This window comes from Phytophthora sojae (genome assembly GCF_000149755.1).
Source record: "Phytophthora sojae unplaced genomic scaffold PHYSOscaffold_4, whole genome shotgun sequence".
Lineage (NCBI taxonomy): Eukaryota > Oomycota > Peronosporomycetes > Peronosporales > Peronosporaceae > Phytophthora > Phytophthora sojae.
Window position 1 is genome coordinate 4,960,492 of NW_009258118.1, and position 15,184 is coordinate 4,975,675.

Genomic DNA, 15,184 nt, shown 5'->3' on the forward strand with positions numbered 1-15,184 from the left:
CCGGCGTCTTGGTCTCCAACTCCACCGCCATGCACGCGTTTGCCACTGCATCAGCCGCAGCAAAGAGCGGATCTCCTTCCGCCAAGCATCCCACGACGACCATGGCATCCAGATGCACTGGGGCTGCGACAATCAATTGCTTGGTCGTACGGAAGCTCCGTAGGCAGAGCGACCTGCGCTTGTGGCTCTCCACGCCCTTGAGTAGAAGTTCACTGCAGCACGTCGTTGCCAAAGCATCCACAACTTCCGCGGAGCCTCGGGTTGAAACGACACTGACCTGCAAGCCCGCCCCATCCAGCTCGGGTGTCGCCTCAACGCAAGGCTCTCCAATCAGCACAGGTTTTGGTACTGCAATGTTGCTCGCCTGGTCCATGCTGGTGGCGGTGCCGGCTGCCGCGATGGTGGTGTCGAGGATGACGAGAAGCCTCGCCGCTGGTGCTGTCCTGGCTCTTTTCAGCCATTCTCCTTAGCCCTTTCAAAAGCAAAGTGGTTGCCAGTGGGTGGGAAAAGAGTAACGGGGCAAAAGCAGCGACGAGGGCAGCGAAGAAAACCCGTTGCATTGACATCATCACGAAATTTCCACGAAGCTGTACGGAAACAAAAAAATCTTCATCGCTTCACATTATCATTACACGACATCCATCGTACCTTTCCTCACTTTTGTGCTCTATCAATGCAACGGCGGCAAAACTCACTCCGTAGCGAGGAACTTGACTCCGTCCTCCTCGCACGTTTCGCCGGCAATCACCGCAGCCTGCATCGCGCAACAGCATCGACCATGAGCAGCCAGAACACCAGGCAAACTTCCACACCCTACGCACCTTCCCCTCCCCTTCCAGCACCTTGAGCGCTTCACGCAGCAGCCAGGGCTCCATCCCGTGGATGTCTAACACACAAAAGCACATAGCACCAGGTACAGTCAGTCCCCTGCACCTGCACCTGCACCTTCAGCTTCACCCTCTTTCTACTCACTCGTGCCCAGCGTCTCCTCGCCAGCGTACAGCTCGTAGACCGTAAAGACGTTGCCCAGCATGCCGTGCTCCTTGGCCTGCAATGACAGCACCAAACACGGTCACAGATGTTGTCACATGATCTGCAATCATTTCGGTACACGTAGAGACAAAGCGCCACATACAAAGTCGTAGATCTCGGCGGCCCACTCGGCGGGCTTCTTCCACATGATGCGGCAGCGCGTCTTGGTGTCGTCCTCCCAGCGGCCGTGGCCGCAGCGGATGAGGTGCTCCACCACCGCCAGCCGCCCGTCCTGCGCCATGTTGCGGCTGATCTTGACGTTCTCGAAGAGCGACGACGCGTACGGCTGGAAGAGCGGCAGGTCGTGCGCGCGGTGGTACTCGAGGATCAGCTGCTGCCACAGCACGAGCTGCTTCTCGCGCGTGGCGCGCACGGGCTGCAGCCTGCGCGCGGAGAGAGAGAGGAAGCAAATTGTTATTATTTATGTTCATAATAATTTTTATAGTTCGATGGAGGACGCACGTGAAGAAGGGGGGGAAGTCGTAGTACTCGGGGTATGAGAACTTGTCCATGGCGCGCGGCGAGGGCGAGAGGGGGCGGCGTCAATGAAGGCGCTGGAGCTCTTGGTGATGTGGCCGCGGCTCCTAGAAATGTGAGACCTAGCGCAAGCTAGAATTGTAGGTTCCATTGGAGAGGCTGGTTTTGTAGGTGAAAAAGTAAGTGAGTACCTGAATTTGTAAGTTGTATCGTGTCGTGAGTGATGCCCTGGCGTCGAATAGTTTTTCGCTTCGAAGGCGTTTGTTGAATGCATTTGTCGAATGCATTCAGCGACTTCAAAAGCCAGGAGCACCTTCACATGGAATGAACTAGATAACGCGTTAAATACTAGATAAGTGTAACTAGGAACGCTGCCAAAGAAGCTCATACTGTATGTCTTTACTCGTTTGTGGTTTCACTGCGCGCTTACTAGAACTCGCCGATGACGCCGTCCAGGTTGACTCGAGCATGCTCGAAAACAAACGCTGCGTCTGCTAACGAACCTACAACCCGGAGCGGCGGCGTCAAGAAGTCCACAGCCTGCTCCATGCGCACCACCCGTTTGCTCTTCTTGTCCCACTCGAAGCAGAGCTGGCACGGAAGAGATAGCCGCTGGCCTAGCAACTTGGACCTCAGTAGCGCTACTTTATCTTGTTGCGGTGAGTTACATCTGTCTCCACCCACCTCCACGAAGTGTGGGAAGACGTACTGCAGTGTTTGCTCGGAAATGGTCACGTTGAGTGAGGCCGTGGCCGCGATGAAGAAGTCTTCGGAGACTCGAGTCATGTGCTCCACCTGGAACTGCAGATCGTCAAAGCTGGTCGTGTACCGCTTCCACTGCTCGAGGAGCGCATTGACACCTCGCTGCTCCCCCAGCACGACGTCATCAGACATGGATGACTGCAGGAACGATAGCTGCTGCTGGGCCTCGGACCTCTGCAGCCACGCTTCAGGTCCCAAGGGGATTTCAGCGAAAGGCCGAGCCCCATTACGGAAGATGTGGAAGTACTCCATCACCACGCACCACGCGCTCGACTTGGCGCCGGAAACAAGGCGGCTGTGCTGTGTCTCCAGCAGCGGGATCTCGTGTCGAAGCCGCACCACCGTGGCCTCAAGGTCCTTTGCGTACTCGGTCTGCTTCTTCCGGTAGCGCGCTTGGTTTGTGCGACATTGCTCGCGTCGCCGTGCTGTTTTGAGTCGAATGCGCTTACGGGCTTGGGGTTTTCTGGGTCGGTGGTTTGAATCGTTGTGACCGAAGGCATCGCTCTAGTCTCTGGGAGCAGTCTAGCTGTGCGGTCGATAGGACACACTGGTGGCTGCTGTAAGGTTGGCGACCAAGATGTTAAGTGTTTCGCCGGTGCTTCGCGGGGCTCGCCGCTCCTACTCACAGCAACGTTATCCACCTTTCGAGCGAGGTAGGCCTCCCTCTCATCGTCGAGATGGTTCTGCTGTACCGCGACCGAGGCCGAGTCCGCGATTTCCAGCGACGTGTTTGTAGCAATGGGCGGGCGTCTTGTGATCGAAGTCAGACGTGCATTGTGTTGTTTGGCCGTCGCGGGTGAACTGCAGACAGGAGGTCTCATTTGGTGAAACACAGCGCCGCCACGTCGGGCATACGCTCGCGGCATCACGTGGCCGATCACGTCGGATGTTAAGGCGTGGTCTGGCTCATAGCGCGCGAAGATGCTGGGAATGCGGTCCATGGTTTTGTGTTGAGAAGCTCAACCGAAAGTGGGGAGGGAGGAGTGGGCGGTTTTCTCGGCTAGGAGGGCGCGCGGGGCCGGTCGGTCTGTTGGCTGATGGGCGACTCGAGTCCAGGTTATCCCCCGAATGAATTGCCATCACTCTCGTATGAGATCCCGCGAGAACACAACAAAGGCGCAGCACTGGCCAAAAGTCCCTGGCGCGTAAACTCGCGAGGACTGTTGTTGCTAAACTATGGATAGTGTTTAGATCACTCGCAGTGTGGCAATCGCCTACAGAACCCATGTGGGCGAGCCGTCAGCGAGTCGGTCCCTGGGGCGCATCTGAACCCAATACACTGACCGGACCGCTGCCATTGTATTGGGCGGCATACATACAGCTTCCAAGGGCGTATACATCTTATCAATGCGCACGCCATCCGCACAGCATTTCCTGGCGCCATGTTATCCTCTGCAGCTTCGCCGTCCTGTCACAACGAATTGCCGCTCACTCGCTTCGTCCAAGTGCATTCTGTGCTGTGCTGAGCTGTAAATGTTTCCCGGTTGCCCTGCGATGAGAGTACGTGCAAGTGGGGGTGGGGAGCATAACTTCTGACGCGACAGCAACGCTAACCGGTTGATGCCTTGCTGCTAATGGCCGATGAGTTCCAGCATTGATCCTGTACATCCAACCCGTCCACCGTCAGCTACGGTGTAAAGTAGAAGGCTGTCTACACCTCTACAAAAGCCTCCAAACGCTTTCAAAAGAAGAAACACGTGAAGTCTGAGGTGCTCAGTGCAAGTACCGGTACTGATGTACGTGTACATGTGATGTGTCATATCATTGTACTCATGTTGAGCGGACGTGTTTCGTCTGCGCCCAAGACGTTTGTCTCCTTCCTCTGCTCCTCCGATAGAGAACAAAACAATGCTTGCTATTACGTTGGAGTGAAAACCTGTGATTCAGCCATAGGATAGTGGCTAGACGGACAGAACATTGATTACGTTCTGTCCTTGGTTCTGTCAATTCATACAGAACAATGCACAGAACATTACCTGTATTACTTTATAAATTACCTTGTAAAAATTATCACGCACGCTTCCAAAGCGAATCGCGTGAATCTATCGCATTATTGGAGCTAGTTCCCGTGTTGCAGCACACACAATGGACAGTACTGGGGCACGTGTCCAGCGGCGCTGCGCTGCACTGGGTAGTATGGGCAAAGCTGGCTCCGCTCGCTTGGGCGTCCTAGAACTGGTCGTGGGTGGTGCGGCCTTGGTGAAGAATACTCGGGGTCGCCATCCCCGCAGCCACGGGGCACTTGGAGCGTGTATCGGCCCAAATACCTTCGTTGTGGCATGGTACAACGGGAAAAGTGGTCCTTTTCAACGTACACCAAACCAGGCCTAGTTATCGTGGGATGCCGGATCTGTACGTAGCAATAAGTACACGGTATATACATGCCAACGCAGCTAGACATACGAAGGCAAATTCATTGTAGGCTTAGTGATGTTTCTATCTGCAGTACCATTCGTTGGCCTTCACGAGCACCGACTAGAAGATCAATAAGTCGTTCGCAACCACCACGGCTTTTGCTAAAGCTGCTTCGACATGATGAAACTCGAGGACAAGAGCGTGGGCTACCACACCAATGACATAATGCCATACAATCAATTGCCTGTCTCCCGCGCTAAGCCAAGTGCAAGCGGGTGCAGGTTCTCTGCGTTTACGTGTTTAGTGCCCTGAAGAGTCACTGTAGATCGTTGTCCCGCATTTTGCACTCATTGGCGCCCACAGCCTTCATGGCTTGCTCTAGCCATGCCACGACGACGAAGATGTCATGAGGGTGAAAAGCTAAGCGGGACCGACGTCCGCTGCAATGTCGAGCCGATGCTGATCTCGTTGGTACAATCGAAAGCGGGGGTATCCGCAGTGCTGCGCCTTCATAGCACGTAGCTTGCTTCGGCTGTGTGAATACATGGAACCCAAAGGACCGGGCCATTGGATAACGTAAGTTTGATCTATTTTAGCTTTAGTCACTCCGGCCTCAACGTTTGTGTCTGTCAAAACTCGATAATGCGATCTAGGTAGATGTACGAGTTAGACCAAGTTACATCTAGGACCCGGTGGTCTTGGTAGCGAGCAGCTACACAAGTTTGTAGTGGTGGAGCGACGTAAGCTCTTTCGGACGAATTGCGCTGGCCAAGTTGAGGCGCCCAAGCCTCCTTAATTTGATACTCAGACTCTACAACTTTATGTCGCCTATACCGAAACGCTCCGAGGTGTTCCTCGCTCATTTTAGAATACGACGCCCACGAAGCACAATGCAAGAATGGCGCTGACACACGTACAGGTTTGAACGAATGATGTAAATGCTTTCGCTGTCTGTAATGACTGACGCTCGCGTCTGCATGCTGGTGTACAGGATGAGCTGCTGTTGAACCTGTCTGACGGGCTCTGGCTTGCGTCAGGGTGCGTGTATGCCGCTGGCGCTTCATTTTCCGCAGTGTCGGACCAACGGCGGCGCTCTCAGTGCCTAGTCGTGCATCAAGGCTGTGCTCCTGCGGCTATCTTTGACGTGTCGGCCCCGGAAGCCTTCTTCCACGAGGGGCATTTCATGCGAGTTCATGGCGGAACCTGTGCATCAAGCTCGAGCTCAGTGAGTTGAAGACCAAGGCGGGGAGGTTCCAAGTACGGGTTCTTCGACGTAGGCAGAAGAGTTACTGTCCGAGTCGAGCCCTACTCGACGAAGTCTACATGGACTTGCTGCCTTCAGCAAAGGAAACCTGCTGTGCAGCGACACATCGGAGAAGACGAGGGCGACAAGTCAGAGTATCAGTCGGGTGAAGTGTTGACGTATGCCACGACAGCTATCCGCAGCTCCAACAAGGATATCGTACGCATTAATTGTTGAGTATAGCCATGATGGCACAAAAGCTGCGCAGCAAGTATGGCATGAAAGCTGCGGTGATCTATTGTGTAAAAGTAAATAAAGCTTTGTTAGCCCCCAATGCGCTTTTGATGTAAACGCTTCTACGGGGCTTTATACTGAATTCAGTCTTTAGCACTTCTGCGCGACTGTATCCGGTCGCTAGCAACTTAAATTCCTTTGTCGGTGGCGGTTGCCCAAGCGCATGAAACTTACAGCACTGTTAGCTTTGAGTTCACGATGTTTATAATCAACGCGAGCTTTATCAGTGTGCATGGCGTGGTGAAGCAAACAACGCTATCGTTTGAGCACGATGCGCGAGGGTTGTTGGCAAGTATGTTCATCCGTGGCACTTGGTGCTTTTACTGCTGGTTCCAATAGACTGTTCTGTCCAATGTTCTGTCCGGCTATGACAGAACACTGTACAGAACACCCATTGTGTTCTGTCCGTCTAGCCACAGCCCAGCCATAGTCGCTTATTCTCAATTTCGGTAACGTCACTCGGGAGTTATCGGGAATATCATTTTCTGAATCTAAGCTTACATGTATTGAATCAATTCTATTGATGCAGGATGAACTAATAGGCGAACCAAGCAGTGACGACTACAAGTACGGATGTAGACGGGGTTTTGTTTTCTGGTACTGATGATGCAGTCTTCATGACACGAGCCATTCGTTAGCTACAACCCACCCTCGTTCTCCGCTTGTCCTGACTCCACAGCATTTGCTCGTCACGCAGAACATTGTCGTCGGGGGTGATACGTGCTCGACTGAACACGAATGCAACATCTTCAAGGTTGCCCAGCAGCTTCAGCATCGGCGTCAGCATATCTGCAGAGTGCTCAAGACTGTGGACTCGGCCGCATGTGTCGTCCCATCCGAAGCGTACCGAGCCGCTCATTGTTACGTGTTGGCCCAGCAGCTTCGCAACAAGACGTTCACTGTGCGAGGCGTTCCCATTGAATAGGTGGCGAAACGCGTGGTAAAGCGTGCTCTCGGTGATGGTCATGCTCACTCGAGTCGTTGCAATGACGGTGTTGGGAGCGCCCATTTCCAGGCGCTCGAGCTCGATGTCAAGATTGCTGTGGTAGAGCGAGTAGAGCCGCCAGCGCTCCAGGAGTGCGTCGATCCCATATACACTGCCGTCGGTGACGTCTGGTGTCATCATGGCCCGCAGAAAGTCGAGCTGCGCGTTTGAGGCCTCGAGACTATGGTATCCAGTAGTCCCCAAAGTCGCTACGGTGGCGGTGGAAATACCGTGCTTGAAGAGGCCTAGGAACTCCGCTGCCACGCCCCAGACAGTTTGCGTACGGACACCCTACGTCATATCTTGGCGTAGCTTCGCTAGGTTTTCACTTGCACGCGCAGCGTAGCGGTGTCGGTCTCCATCTTCAACAGGTGCTCGTGCTGCCTCCTGCGGTATCGCGCCTGGTTCTCGCGGCACTGCTCTCGGCGGCGCTCGAGCTTTGCGAAGTAGCTCTCGTGGACTGCCACGCGGACACTGGCGATGGAATCGAACTGAGGCATTCAGAATGTGCTGGTGCTGGTGGAGTGAAAGTCAAAGTGGGGACACGACATGCGTGAGCGAGCTCAACACGCGTGGCCAGAGCACTTCGAGATTGCGCGACATTGTACCATAATACGACAACAGATTGTCCATTCATCGCTAAGTTGTCGACGCGAGCCAACCGATAATGGTGCGTGGTGGATGATTATGCGTAACATCACATCAACTAAGGTTGGTAACCAGATGTTCTCGTTACATGCTACTCTCCACGAACACGCCACACACCAAAGCCACGAACGAACAAGGTGAACATTCAAATTGAGGAGTCTAATTTTGCAGTAGAAGATTGGCCTTGGGCCTTTTAGTATGACGTCGCTAGTTACGACTATTATAGCGACGACTTCGACGGTGTATGACATCATGAAGAGCAGCACCCATGCCCGATCCAACGCACTGGCCGGTGAAAAATGCAGTTTTCGTTACGGACGATGAATATAATCTACGACTCCTGCACAAACACCACTCTGTTAGGTCTGAATGCGGGGTATTCGCATGAACATGATGCGCTTACCGTAGTGCTTCAACTGTAGTCGTAAAATAAATATGGTCCACACCAGTAGATGCCCTTGGACAGTCTGAGCGTGAGTTTCCAAAACGAAGGCAAGTTGATACAGTGGCGAAATTCCAAGCGTTTTGCGCAAAAGAGCGAGGAGACCAAGAAACCCAACAAATTCCACCGAGGCAAAGATGGCGATGTTGATCACAGATCCGATCAACTTGTCGAATGGCAATGCCGTCTGAGGATAATAGTGTGCCGCAGGTAGTTGGGAAAGAACTAGCAAATACAATCCGTAGAGCATCGGCAGCGTACACTCAATGTACTCGGCGATTAGTAAATATTCGGAATGGAACAGGGCTTGAAGAACATCCCACGCCGCAGCTTCCGTTTGGTTATACGACAACGCAGCGCGCAATTTCTCCGCTGAAATTGCTGTGTTGGAGTCCATTAGTCTTAAAAGTCTCCTCGGGGTGGATAATTTTCTTCGTGTACTCACGCTTTGAAGCGAAAGAGAAAGGAGAGCTCCTTTTGAAATGGCAAGATCAACTTGTTGTGGGGCAATCGAACCGAGAATTGGATTGACACTTTTCACCTCAGTCGCAGCCGGTTTCGGAGCACAATAATCCGATTTTTGGGATGGCGAATTGGCTTCAATGTTAATTTTGCTGACGTATTGGACTTCGACAGCGGGTAATTAACGATCTGCATGCCGTTGACTGCGAACTTGTTTAGCATCGCAGACTTGTCGTCGGATAGCAGAAGGGGAAATGGCGCAAACACTTGAATGCGAGAGCTGGCTGGTTTTTGGTGTCTTCGGCTCCACGAGCAACTTGCTTAGCATAGTCGACAACTCTTCAAAACATTCGACTGGTTGTTCAGTAATCGACTTGCTAGATCTTCCTCTCTTCCTGGCGATGTTAATCTGGTGGAATATGGCCCGAATGCCAATAATGACATGGAAGCAGTCCAAACCGACCATCACTACTGTCGTTATAACTGAAGTCGAGCTTTGCATACAAATCGCAATGTACAGTACGTTGAACAAGTCCACAGAGAATACCACCATCATACCCATGTAGCAGTGAAACCCCTCGGCAGCCTTTGCGATGATAGCTTTTGCTGTAAACTTGATCAGAGGCATGGTGAAGACAAAAGCGGTCTGTTGGATCCCCGAAAGCCGATTGAATATTGCAGTGAAGAGGGGATAGAGCACTGCCACGATTCCTTGGGTGAAGCTAATAAACGCGATCGCTTTTAATTGGCTGTGAAGTAGCGGTGAGGTTGCTACGGCACGGGGGCCAATGAAGAAGATGATCAGTATTGGGAAAATTAATCCAAATGGAATCGGAAATCGCCACACTGCTGCAATCCCAATTGACATCAAGAGGTAGCTAGAAGCGCTTCCTAGCGATATCGTAATGGCTTTAGTGGCTGAAATGGCACTTGCTATGATCACCGCTCGAACTTGGATGGCGGTACCCATTGAGATCGCAAACAAGTCGAAAAAAACACGGATCCAAAAGGTGTAGTTCGCCCTCCAGCCTTGAGACGGATCTCGTAACGGAATGCAGTCGATCAGAACGCTCAGCAGAAAAACAGGAACAGGAGTCAGCAGGCAAACTGCAACAGCGCGGGTTATTGAAGTGCGCTCGTAATAGTCCCGGAGGGCGAGCACCCGTTCGACGGAGTATTCGCTGCGATGTCCAATTTGAGTCCGATGCCAGAATGATGCTGTGAATCGACTACCAGCATTCATCTCCACTTGCTCAGGTTGACGGAGAGAAGAACCCGGGACGACCCGAGATTGACGGTGCCTCATGGCGCGTTACGAAGGATGCAGCACTTGTTGGCAATTGAAGCGCCTCACACAAACAATGAATTGGAAAAAAATAAGTGTATTTTCGTCTTGTGCTTCGTTTACAAATAGCATTCAACCTTAGTCAAAAAGTGCAAGGTGACTGTCGGGATTAAGAGCATTCATGGACAACAAAAGATCAACCGGCATTGTTTGTTGTCCACGCCGGGTCCAGTAACCCTGCATAATGATGGGTTATCTGCCCTTCCGCAGAGTGAGTCCGGGACCCGGTCTCTTGTCGAAACGAAGACCCCATGCAAATAACAGCCATTGCCCCTTTTTAGCCAATAATAGGTCATTATAAAACGTTAGCTGACTCATTAAGCTAAAAATATATATACATGTATACTTGAAAATTGTATTGAGTCAATACCTACTTTTCTGTGGACCACAATTCGAGACTGCCCGTAATTACACGTTATCAGGTGTACTTTTTTCATCCTCTTGAGGCAAGTTGCTGCTTCATTGTTCGGCAACTCGCGCCCAAGATGAAGACCACGGACACGTCCGCCAGCGCGTCCCCCACCAGCGTCACCAACGTCCAGACAAACTGCTGCTGGTGCTACCGCTGTCGTCAAGCCCGCCGCCGCCACTCGAGCCCGCAACGAGCCGCTCAAGCCCAACCGCCTCTGCACCATGCCCGGGTACACGAAACTTGTGCGCTCTAGGGGTCTCTGTAAGGCCCATGGCGGCGGCACCCGCTGCATGGTTGACGGCTGCGAGCGTGGAAGTCAGGCAGGGGCCTCTGCATCCGCCACGGCGAGGCAAGCGCTGCACGCAGCCCGGTTGCACCAAGGCGTCCCAGTCCAACGGTCTGTGCAAGGCCCACGGCGGTTGCCAGAGCGTCGGCTGCACCAAGAGTAGCCAGGCGAGAGGTTTCTGCCGCGCCCACGGTCGTGGCCCGCGATGCGAGAAGGAGGGATGCAGCAAGGACCCCGAGCGCGAAGGGTTCTGCGCCGACCACGGTGGCTTCCGCTTCTGCCAGTACTCGGACTGCACCAGGGAGGACCGCGGCGGAGGCTTCTGCACCAAGCACGGCAGCGGCAATCTCTAATTGACGCTGCTTCATGGCGCAACTGCCACTGAGCAGTAGGTCCACGGCACACCACTACGTGTCTGCGTATTTCAAGTAGCGTTCAAGCAGCCAAGGACAGTGTGGTGACTTTTATCACCGCCACTAACATGATCGTCTTCACCGAGCTGCATTTGCTCGTTTGCTTCTTCGTTCCCCCTCATTCAGGGCAACCTGATGCCCCCTTCAAACCCTCACTGCAACTCACTGCTGGCGGCGGCGAGGTCCGGACAGCAGCAACGGAAGAGAAGTTGGCACCAGCGACCGACAGCAATGATGCTGCCCCAGCCACAGTCGTTGGGAGGCGAAATCACGCGAATTTTTTTTTTCGTGTCGAATACGGTAACCTATTTTGAAAACCGTATTTTTTGCAGATAAAGTATTATAGCTTCGGTGATATTCAACTGAGTGTAAATTTGGTTCGGGGCTCTAGTCAGAAATTCTCAGTAGCAGAAGTGCACTGTAGCCATCTTGAGAGGAGCATCATGGCGTCCGGCGGTCGGCGCGCCGTGCTGTCGCTGACGACGCGCTTCTGCCTGCCGCACCAGGGCATGGCGACGCTGGACTACCTCAGCAGGTACAGCTCCACATTCCTCTGCGTCAGACGCTTGCAACGCACCCCCTCTCAGCCTCCAACTCGCCCCACAAGCACACTAAACCTCCCTCTCTGAATGTCATATCTCATCTCACAGCGGCTCGGCGGTCGTGCTGCGCGGCTCCCAAGACGCCTCGGACAGCTCCTCGCTGGCCGTCGCCACGTGCCAGCACGTGGCGTGTCCCTGGCTGTTCCCTCAGTACTTCACGGCCACGTGGGACTGGCTGCAGTTCGTGAGCGAGGACTTTGTGCGCCACTCGCTGCAGCTGCTGGCCGTGGACGCGCCCAAGCCCGAGGTGCTGCTGGAGCTGCCGCTGGCCCGCAAGGTGCAGACGCACGAGAGTCGCGACCTGGCGCTGCTGACGCTGGCGGACGCTGACGCCTGGAAGCAGGCGGAGGAGAGCTTGGGGCTGCACGCGCTGACGCTGCAGCAGACGCCGGCGCAGCGGGGCGACGCGCTGCTGTTCTCGGGTCACCGGCAGCTGGAGGAGGGGCTGCAGCTGCCCAAGGGCGTGGACGGACACTTCGTGGGGCGCAGCAGCAGCGGCCAGGAGTTCGCATGGAGTCGGGAGCTGCTGGAGGAGGGAATGTGCGGCGGAGCGGTGATCGACGCAGCAGGGGACGAGTGCGTGGGCATCGTGGAGGGCATCGTGCCGAGCATTGGACAGGGGGACGACGAGCCGTCGCTACACGACAGAGAGGCCCACGCGGCCTGGCAGATGCGGCAGGCGCTGGCGGGCCACGTGGCCTTCATCCCGGCGGCTGAAGTCCGCAGGTTCATTGACGACGAGGACGCGGGCAATTTGCTGCTCACGGGCATGGGGCTGCCTGTGCATATGTGAATGAATGGGTCTTGTGAAGATCATAGACTAGATAGAAGACTGAGCTATTCCTCATCAACAGGCTCGAGCTGATCGATCGAAGGATGCAAGGGGAACGTGTTTTGGAGTGGGGAGTGAATAGCTGTGAGGCCTCTGACCCTAACGACTGACTGTGCTGTGCCTATGTGACAGCTCTCTTGTTGGCGAAGGCGGAGCAGGCAACAGCGAGCGCCTGGATGGGGGCGAGAGGCGCCGCGTAGTCCAGCGTGAAGCGGGTCTTGGACACTTTGCCAAAGCGCAACGCCATAATTTCCACTTCGTCACCATGCTCATTCGTCTCGTTGCCAACGAGCAGGAAGTTCTTCTTCGAGGCGACCTTCACGCGGCCCTGGAAGTTCAGCGTCCAGGCCCCCAGCTCCTCGTTCCACGCCGGCTGCTTGGTCTCGAAGACGAGCAGGTCTTTCTCGTACTCTTCCTGCTCGACGGCTCCGTACGAAATCTGCCCCATCGAGGCGGTGCGCTCGCCTCGCATCCGAGCCTTCTTGATGCGCATGGAGCGCGCGTGGCCCTCGACGTCGTCATCGTCCAGCCAGCTGAGAGCTCCGTCCGCCGCGAACTCCAGGCGTTGATCCAGATCCTCCAGCGTGAAACCTCGCAGGCGTTCAGCGATCGACATGGTGCGCGACTGCTGCTGGCGATTGAATCGGTCCGATAAACTCGCACTGCGGCCGAGTCGGGCAGGGTGTGTGTTGAAAATGGCGCCGTCGATGCCCATTCCTGAACGTTGCTGACGAAGCGTACCTGACTTGTTAGAACCTTTGGGGTTCTCGAGCTCTTCGTCGTCTTGGTCGTCTTCGACAGGTTTGGATACGGCACACTTCAGGGAGTTGGGCACACGGCCGAGAACGTTGGCGGTGTACACGAGGAACGCGAGTTCGTTGTCGTGCTGTTGGCTGGAGCTCGTGTGATGATCGAATAGTGTGAACTCGGTACCGAGGAAGCTGGGCTCCAAGCGTCCTAGATACACAGCGGAGTCTTCGCTCTGCGGGAGCTCGCGCATCGTACGCAGGTGGGAATCGCGCATTGTGTGAAAGATAAAGGGCCCGGAACCATCGCTAGCGCAGGACGCAGCGAGCAAGAATTCGCCCGTTTCCTCGCGATGGAAATTCAGAGCCGTCACGAACTCTCCTCGCAGGCGCTCGATGCACCCCAGAACCAACTCGTGAGGATTTTCCCCTCCAGTGGCGCGAGGCGGTCGGTAGAATCGCTGTTTGTGCTGGTGGATGAACTTACGTGCCTGCATGACGTCCTTGTCGTTAGCGTAGACGCTCAAGTCTCCAGCAGCTTCCAGTGACTTGAAGTGGAGAGTGTGGCGCGACTTGCCAGCGAGACGAAGCGCCTCCAACGTTTGCTGGAAGTTCATTTCGAGGCACGCTTCCCCGTTGATCGCAGTGAGGACGTCTCCGACTCGAATGAGTCCGCAGCGCTTGGCTGGTCCATCGTCGCCTGCCGAGTTGATCGCGCGGAAACCCTTCACCACAGCCTGCCGCCCGTACCAGTCCGTCTCAAGATCGAGACCAACAGGTCCGTGGTCAAACGTGACGTCATATGAATCGTAGTTTCGCCTTGGTGCAGCAGGAAGAGTCGAGTTGGGCGTGCCGGGACGTGGAGAGGAGCTTCCGAGTGAGAGGAGACAGTCAAGCAGCGTGACAGCGAAACCTTTGCTCTCTCCACTTCTTGTACTCGGGAAGGGCTGGCGGACCAGAGCGGTGGACGTAGCGTGGGTTGGAGTATTGTTTCTAATCTCCATGGACGGTGAGGTGACACCCCAACCAGATCCGGTGCGTTCGCGATCAAGGCGTGACGTGTCACTTCCAAGCATTGGCTCGCAGTTGTTTCTGTCGGAGTCATCGTCACTGTCCGGGTGGCTGTCGTGGTCAGGTAGATGCCGTGGCGGTGGAGACACACGTTTGGCGGGTGAAGTGCTTCTCCCTTCGAGCTGCTTATGTTGTCGGTCTTTCGGTGCGAACGTGACGAAGTCACCCCAGTCGTCACTCGGATGATCCACGGCCACAACTTTGAGCGACGTTGCTGCGACAGCCGATGCCGACGCTCCTTCCGTACTGTCGAGGTAGCTGCAGGCCGTCGGAGTCAACAGCGAGTTCCCAAGCCACGGATCCGCAGCTCGCGCGAGGTTTAACGCTGACAGAGGGTCGAGCTCACTTGCGGCTTCTGCAGATAAGGATCTCGTATTCGCAGATCGACTCGGTGAAGACGGCCGCTTTTCCTCCTGCTTGTCACTCGCTGTGGTCTTCGCGGTGGATGGAGACTCTGGATTCGACTCGAGCTTGGACGCCATCGCAGCACCGAGTTCCTGGTGGTACTGCTGGAACGTGTCGATCGTGAAGAACGACATGCCCGATCACCTTCGCCTTCGTCCTGCTCGAATGCGCTATCAACGGGGTGTCTTGGAATGGCCAAACTCGGCAAAAACAGTTTTCTCGGGCCTGAGAGCTATTTGCGGGAGCCAAGCCAGTGCTCCTCAAAAGCTACGATGATGTGTACAAGTCGTGATAAATTACCGAGTGCAGCAATTCTTGGGCTCAGACGCGGTATGAAAGATGCCGTTGTGGTGTGGAATGGCGATAGTACTG

The 15,184-nt window shown here is 54.7% G+C and overlaps 9 protein-coding genes across 9 annotated transcripts; 2 read left to right on the top strand and 7 right to left on the bottom strand.

Annotated features, from left to right (window-relative positions):
• Positions 1-691: 691 nt before the first annotated feature.
• On the bottom strand, positions 692-1,273 carry PHYSODRAFT_499935 (hypothetical protein; the record flags this gene model as incomplete). Its single annotated transcript, XM_009528912.1, has 4 exons — positions 692-754; positions 822-886; positions 973-1,048; positions 1,136-1,273. 4 exons carry the CDS (start codon positions 1,271-1,273, stop codon positions 692-694), a joined length of 342 nt encoding a protein of 113 aa, XP_009527207.1.
• Positions 1,274-1,938: 665 nt separating this feature from the next.
• PHYSODRAFT_501414 (hypothetical protein) lies at positions 1,939-2,718 on the bottom strand (the record flags this gene model as incomplete). The annotated part of the gene is made up of 1 exon (XM_009528913.1): positions 1,939-2,718. A coding segment is annotated over one exon (780 nt), but the record flags the coding sequence as incomplete, so codon positions are not given.
• Positions 2,719-6,857: 4,139 nt separating this feature from the next.
• Positions 6,858-7,576, bottom strand: PHYSODRAFT_439181 (hypothetical protein; the record flags this gene model as incomplete). The annotated part of the gene is made up of 2 exons (XM_009528914.1): positions 6,858-7,439; positions 7,478-7,576. Coding segments are annotated over 2 exons (681 nt in total), but the record flags the coding sequence as incomplete, so codon positions are not given.
• A 579-nt stretch (positions 7,577-8,155) lies between these two features.
• Positions 8,156-8,635, bottom strand: PHYSODRAFT_502244 (hypothetical protein; the record flags this gene model as incomplete). Its single annotated transcript, XM_009528915.1, has 1 exon — positions 8,156-8,635. The coding sequence occupies one exon, from the start codon at positions 8,633-8,635 to the stop codon at positions 8,156-8,158; it is 480 nt and encodes a 159-aa protein (XP_009527210.1).
• A 246-nt stretch (positions 8,636-8,881) lies between these two features.
• On the bottom strand, positions 8,882-9,943 carry PHYSODRAFT_500096 (hypothetical protein; the record flags this gene model as incomplete). Its single annotated transcript, XM_009528916.1, has 1 exon — positions 8,882-9,943. The coding sequence occupies one exon, from the start codon at positions 9,941-9,943 to the stop codon at positions 8,882-8,884; it is 1,062 nt and encodes a 353-aa protein (XP_009527211.1).
• An 856-nt stretch (positions 9,944-10,799) lies between these two features.
• Positions 10,800-11,078, top strand: PHYSODRAFT_394578 (hypothetical protein; the record flags this gene model as incomplete). The annotated part of the gene is made up of 1 exon (XM_009528917.1): positions 10,800-11,078. A coding segment is annotated over one exon (279 nt), but the record flags the coding sequence as incomplete, so codon positions are not given.
• Positions 11,079-11,582: 504 nt separating this feature from the next.
• Positions 11,583-12,551, top strand: PHYSODRAFT_346301 (hypothetical protein; the record flags this gene model as incomplete). The annotated part of the gene is made up of 2 exons (XM_009528918.1): positions 11,583-11,691; positions 11,807-12,551. The coding sequence occupies exons 1-2, from the start codon at positions 11,600-11,602 to the stop codon at positions 12,549-12,551; spliced, it is 837 nt and encodes a 278-aa protein (XP_009527213.1). The 5' UTR covers positions 11,583-11,599.
• Positions 12,552-12,711: 160 nt separating this feature from the next.
• PHYSODRAFT_315133 (hypothetical protein) lies at positions 12,712-14,340 on the bottom strand (the record flags this gene model as incomplete). The annotated part of the gene is made up of 1 exon (XM_009528919.1): positions 12,712-14,340. One exon carries the CDS (start codon positions 14,338-14,340, stop codon positions 12,712-12,714), a length of 1,629 nt encoding a protein of 542 aa, XP_009527214.1.
• Positions 14,341-14,565: 225 nt separating this feature from the next.
• PHYSODRAFT_439929 (hypothetical protein) lies at positions 14,566-14,946 on the bottom strand (the record flags this gene model as incomplete). Its single annotated transcript, XM_009528920.1, has 2 exons — positions 14,566-14,794; positions 14,861-14,946. Coding segments are annotated over 2 exons (315 nt in total), but the record flags the coding sequence as incomplete, so codon positions are not given.
• Positions 14,947-15,184: the final 238 nt, after the last annotated feature.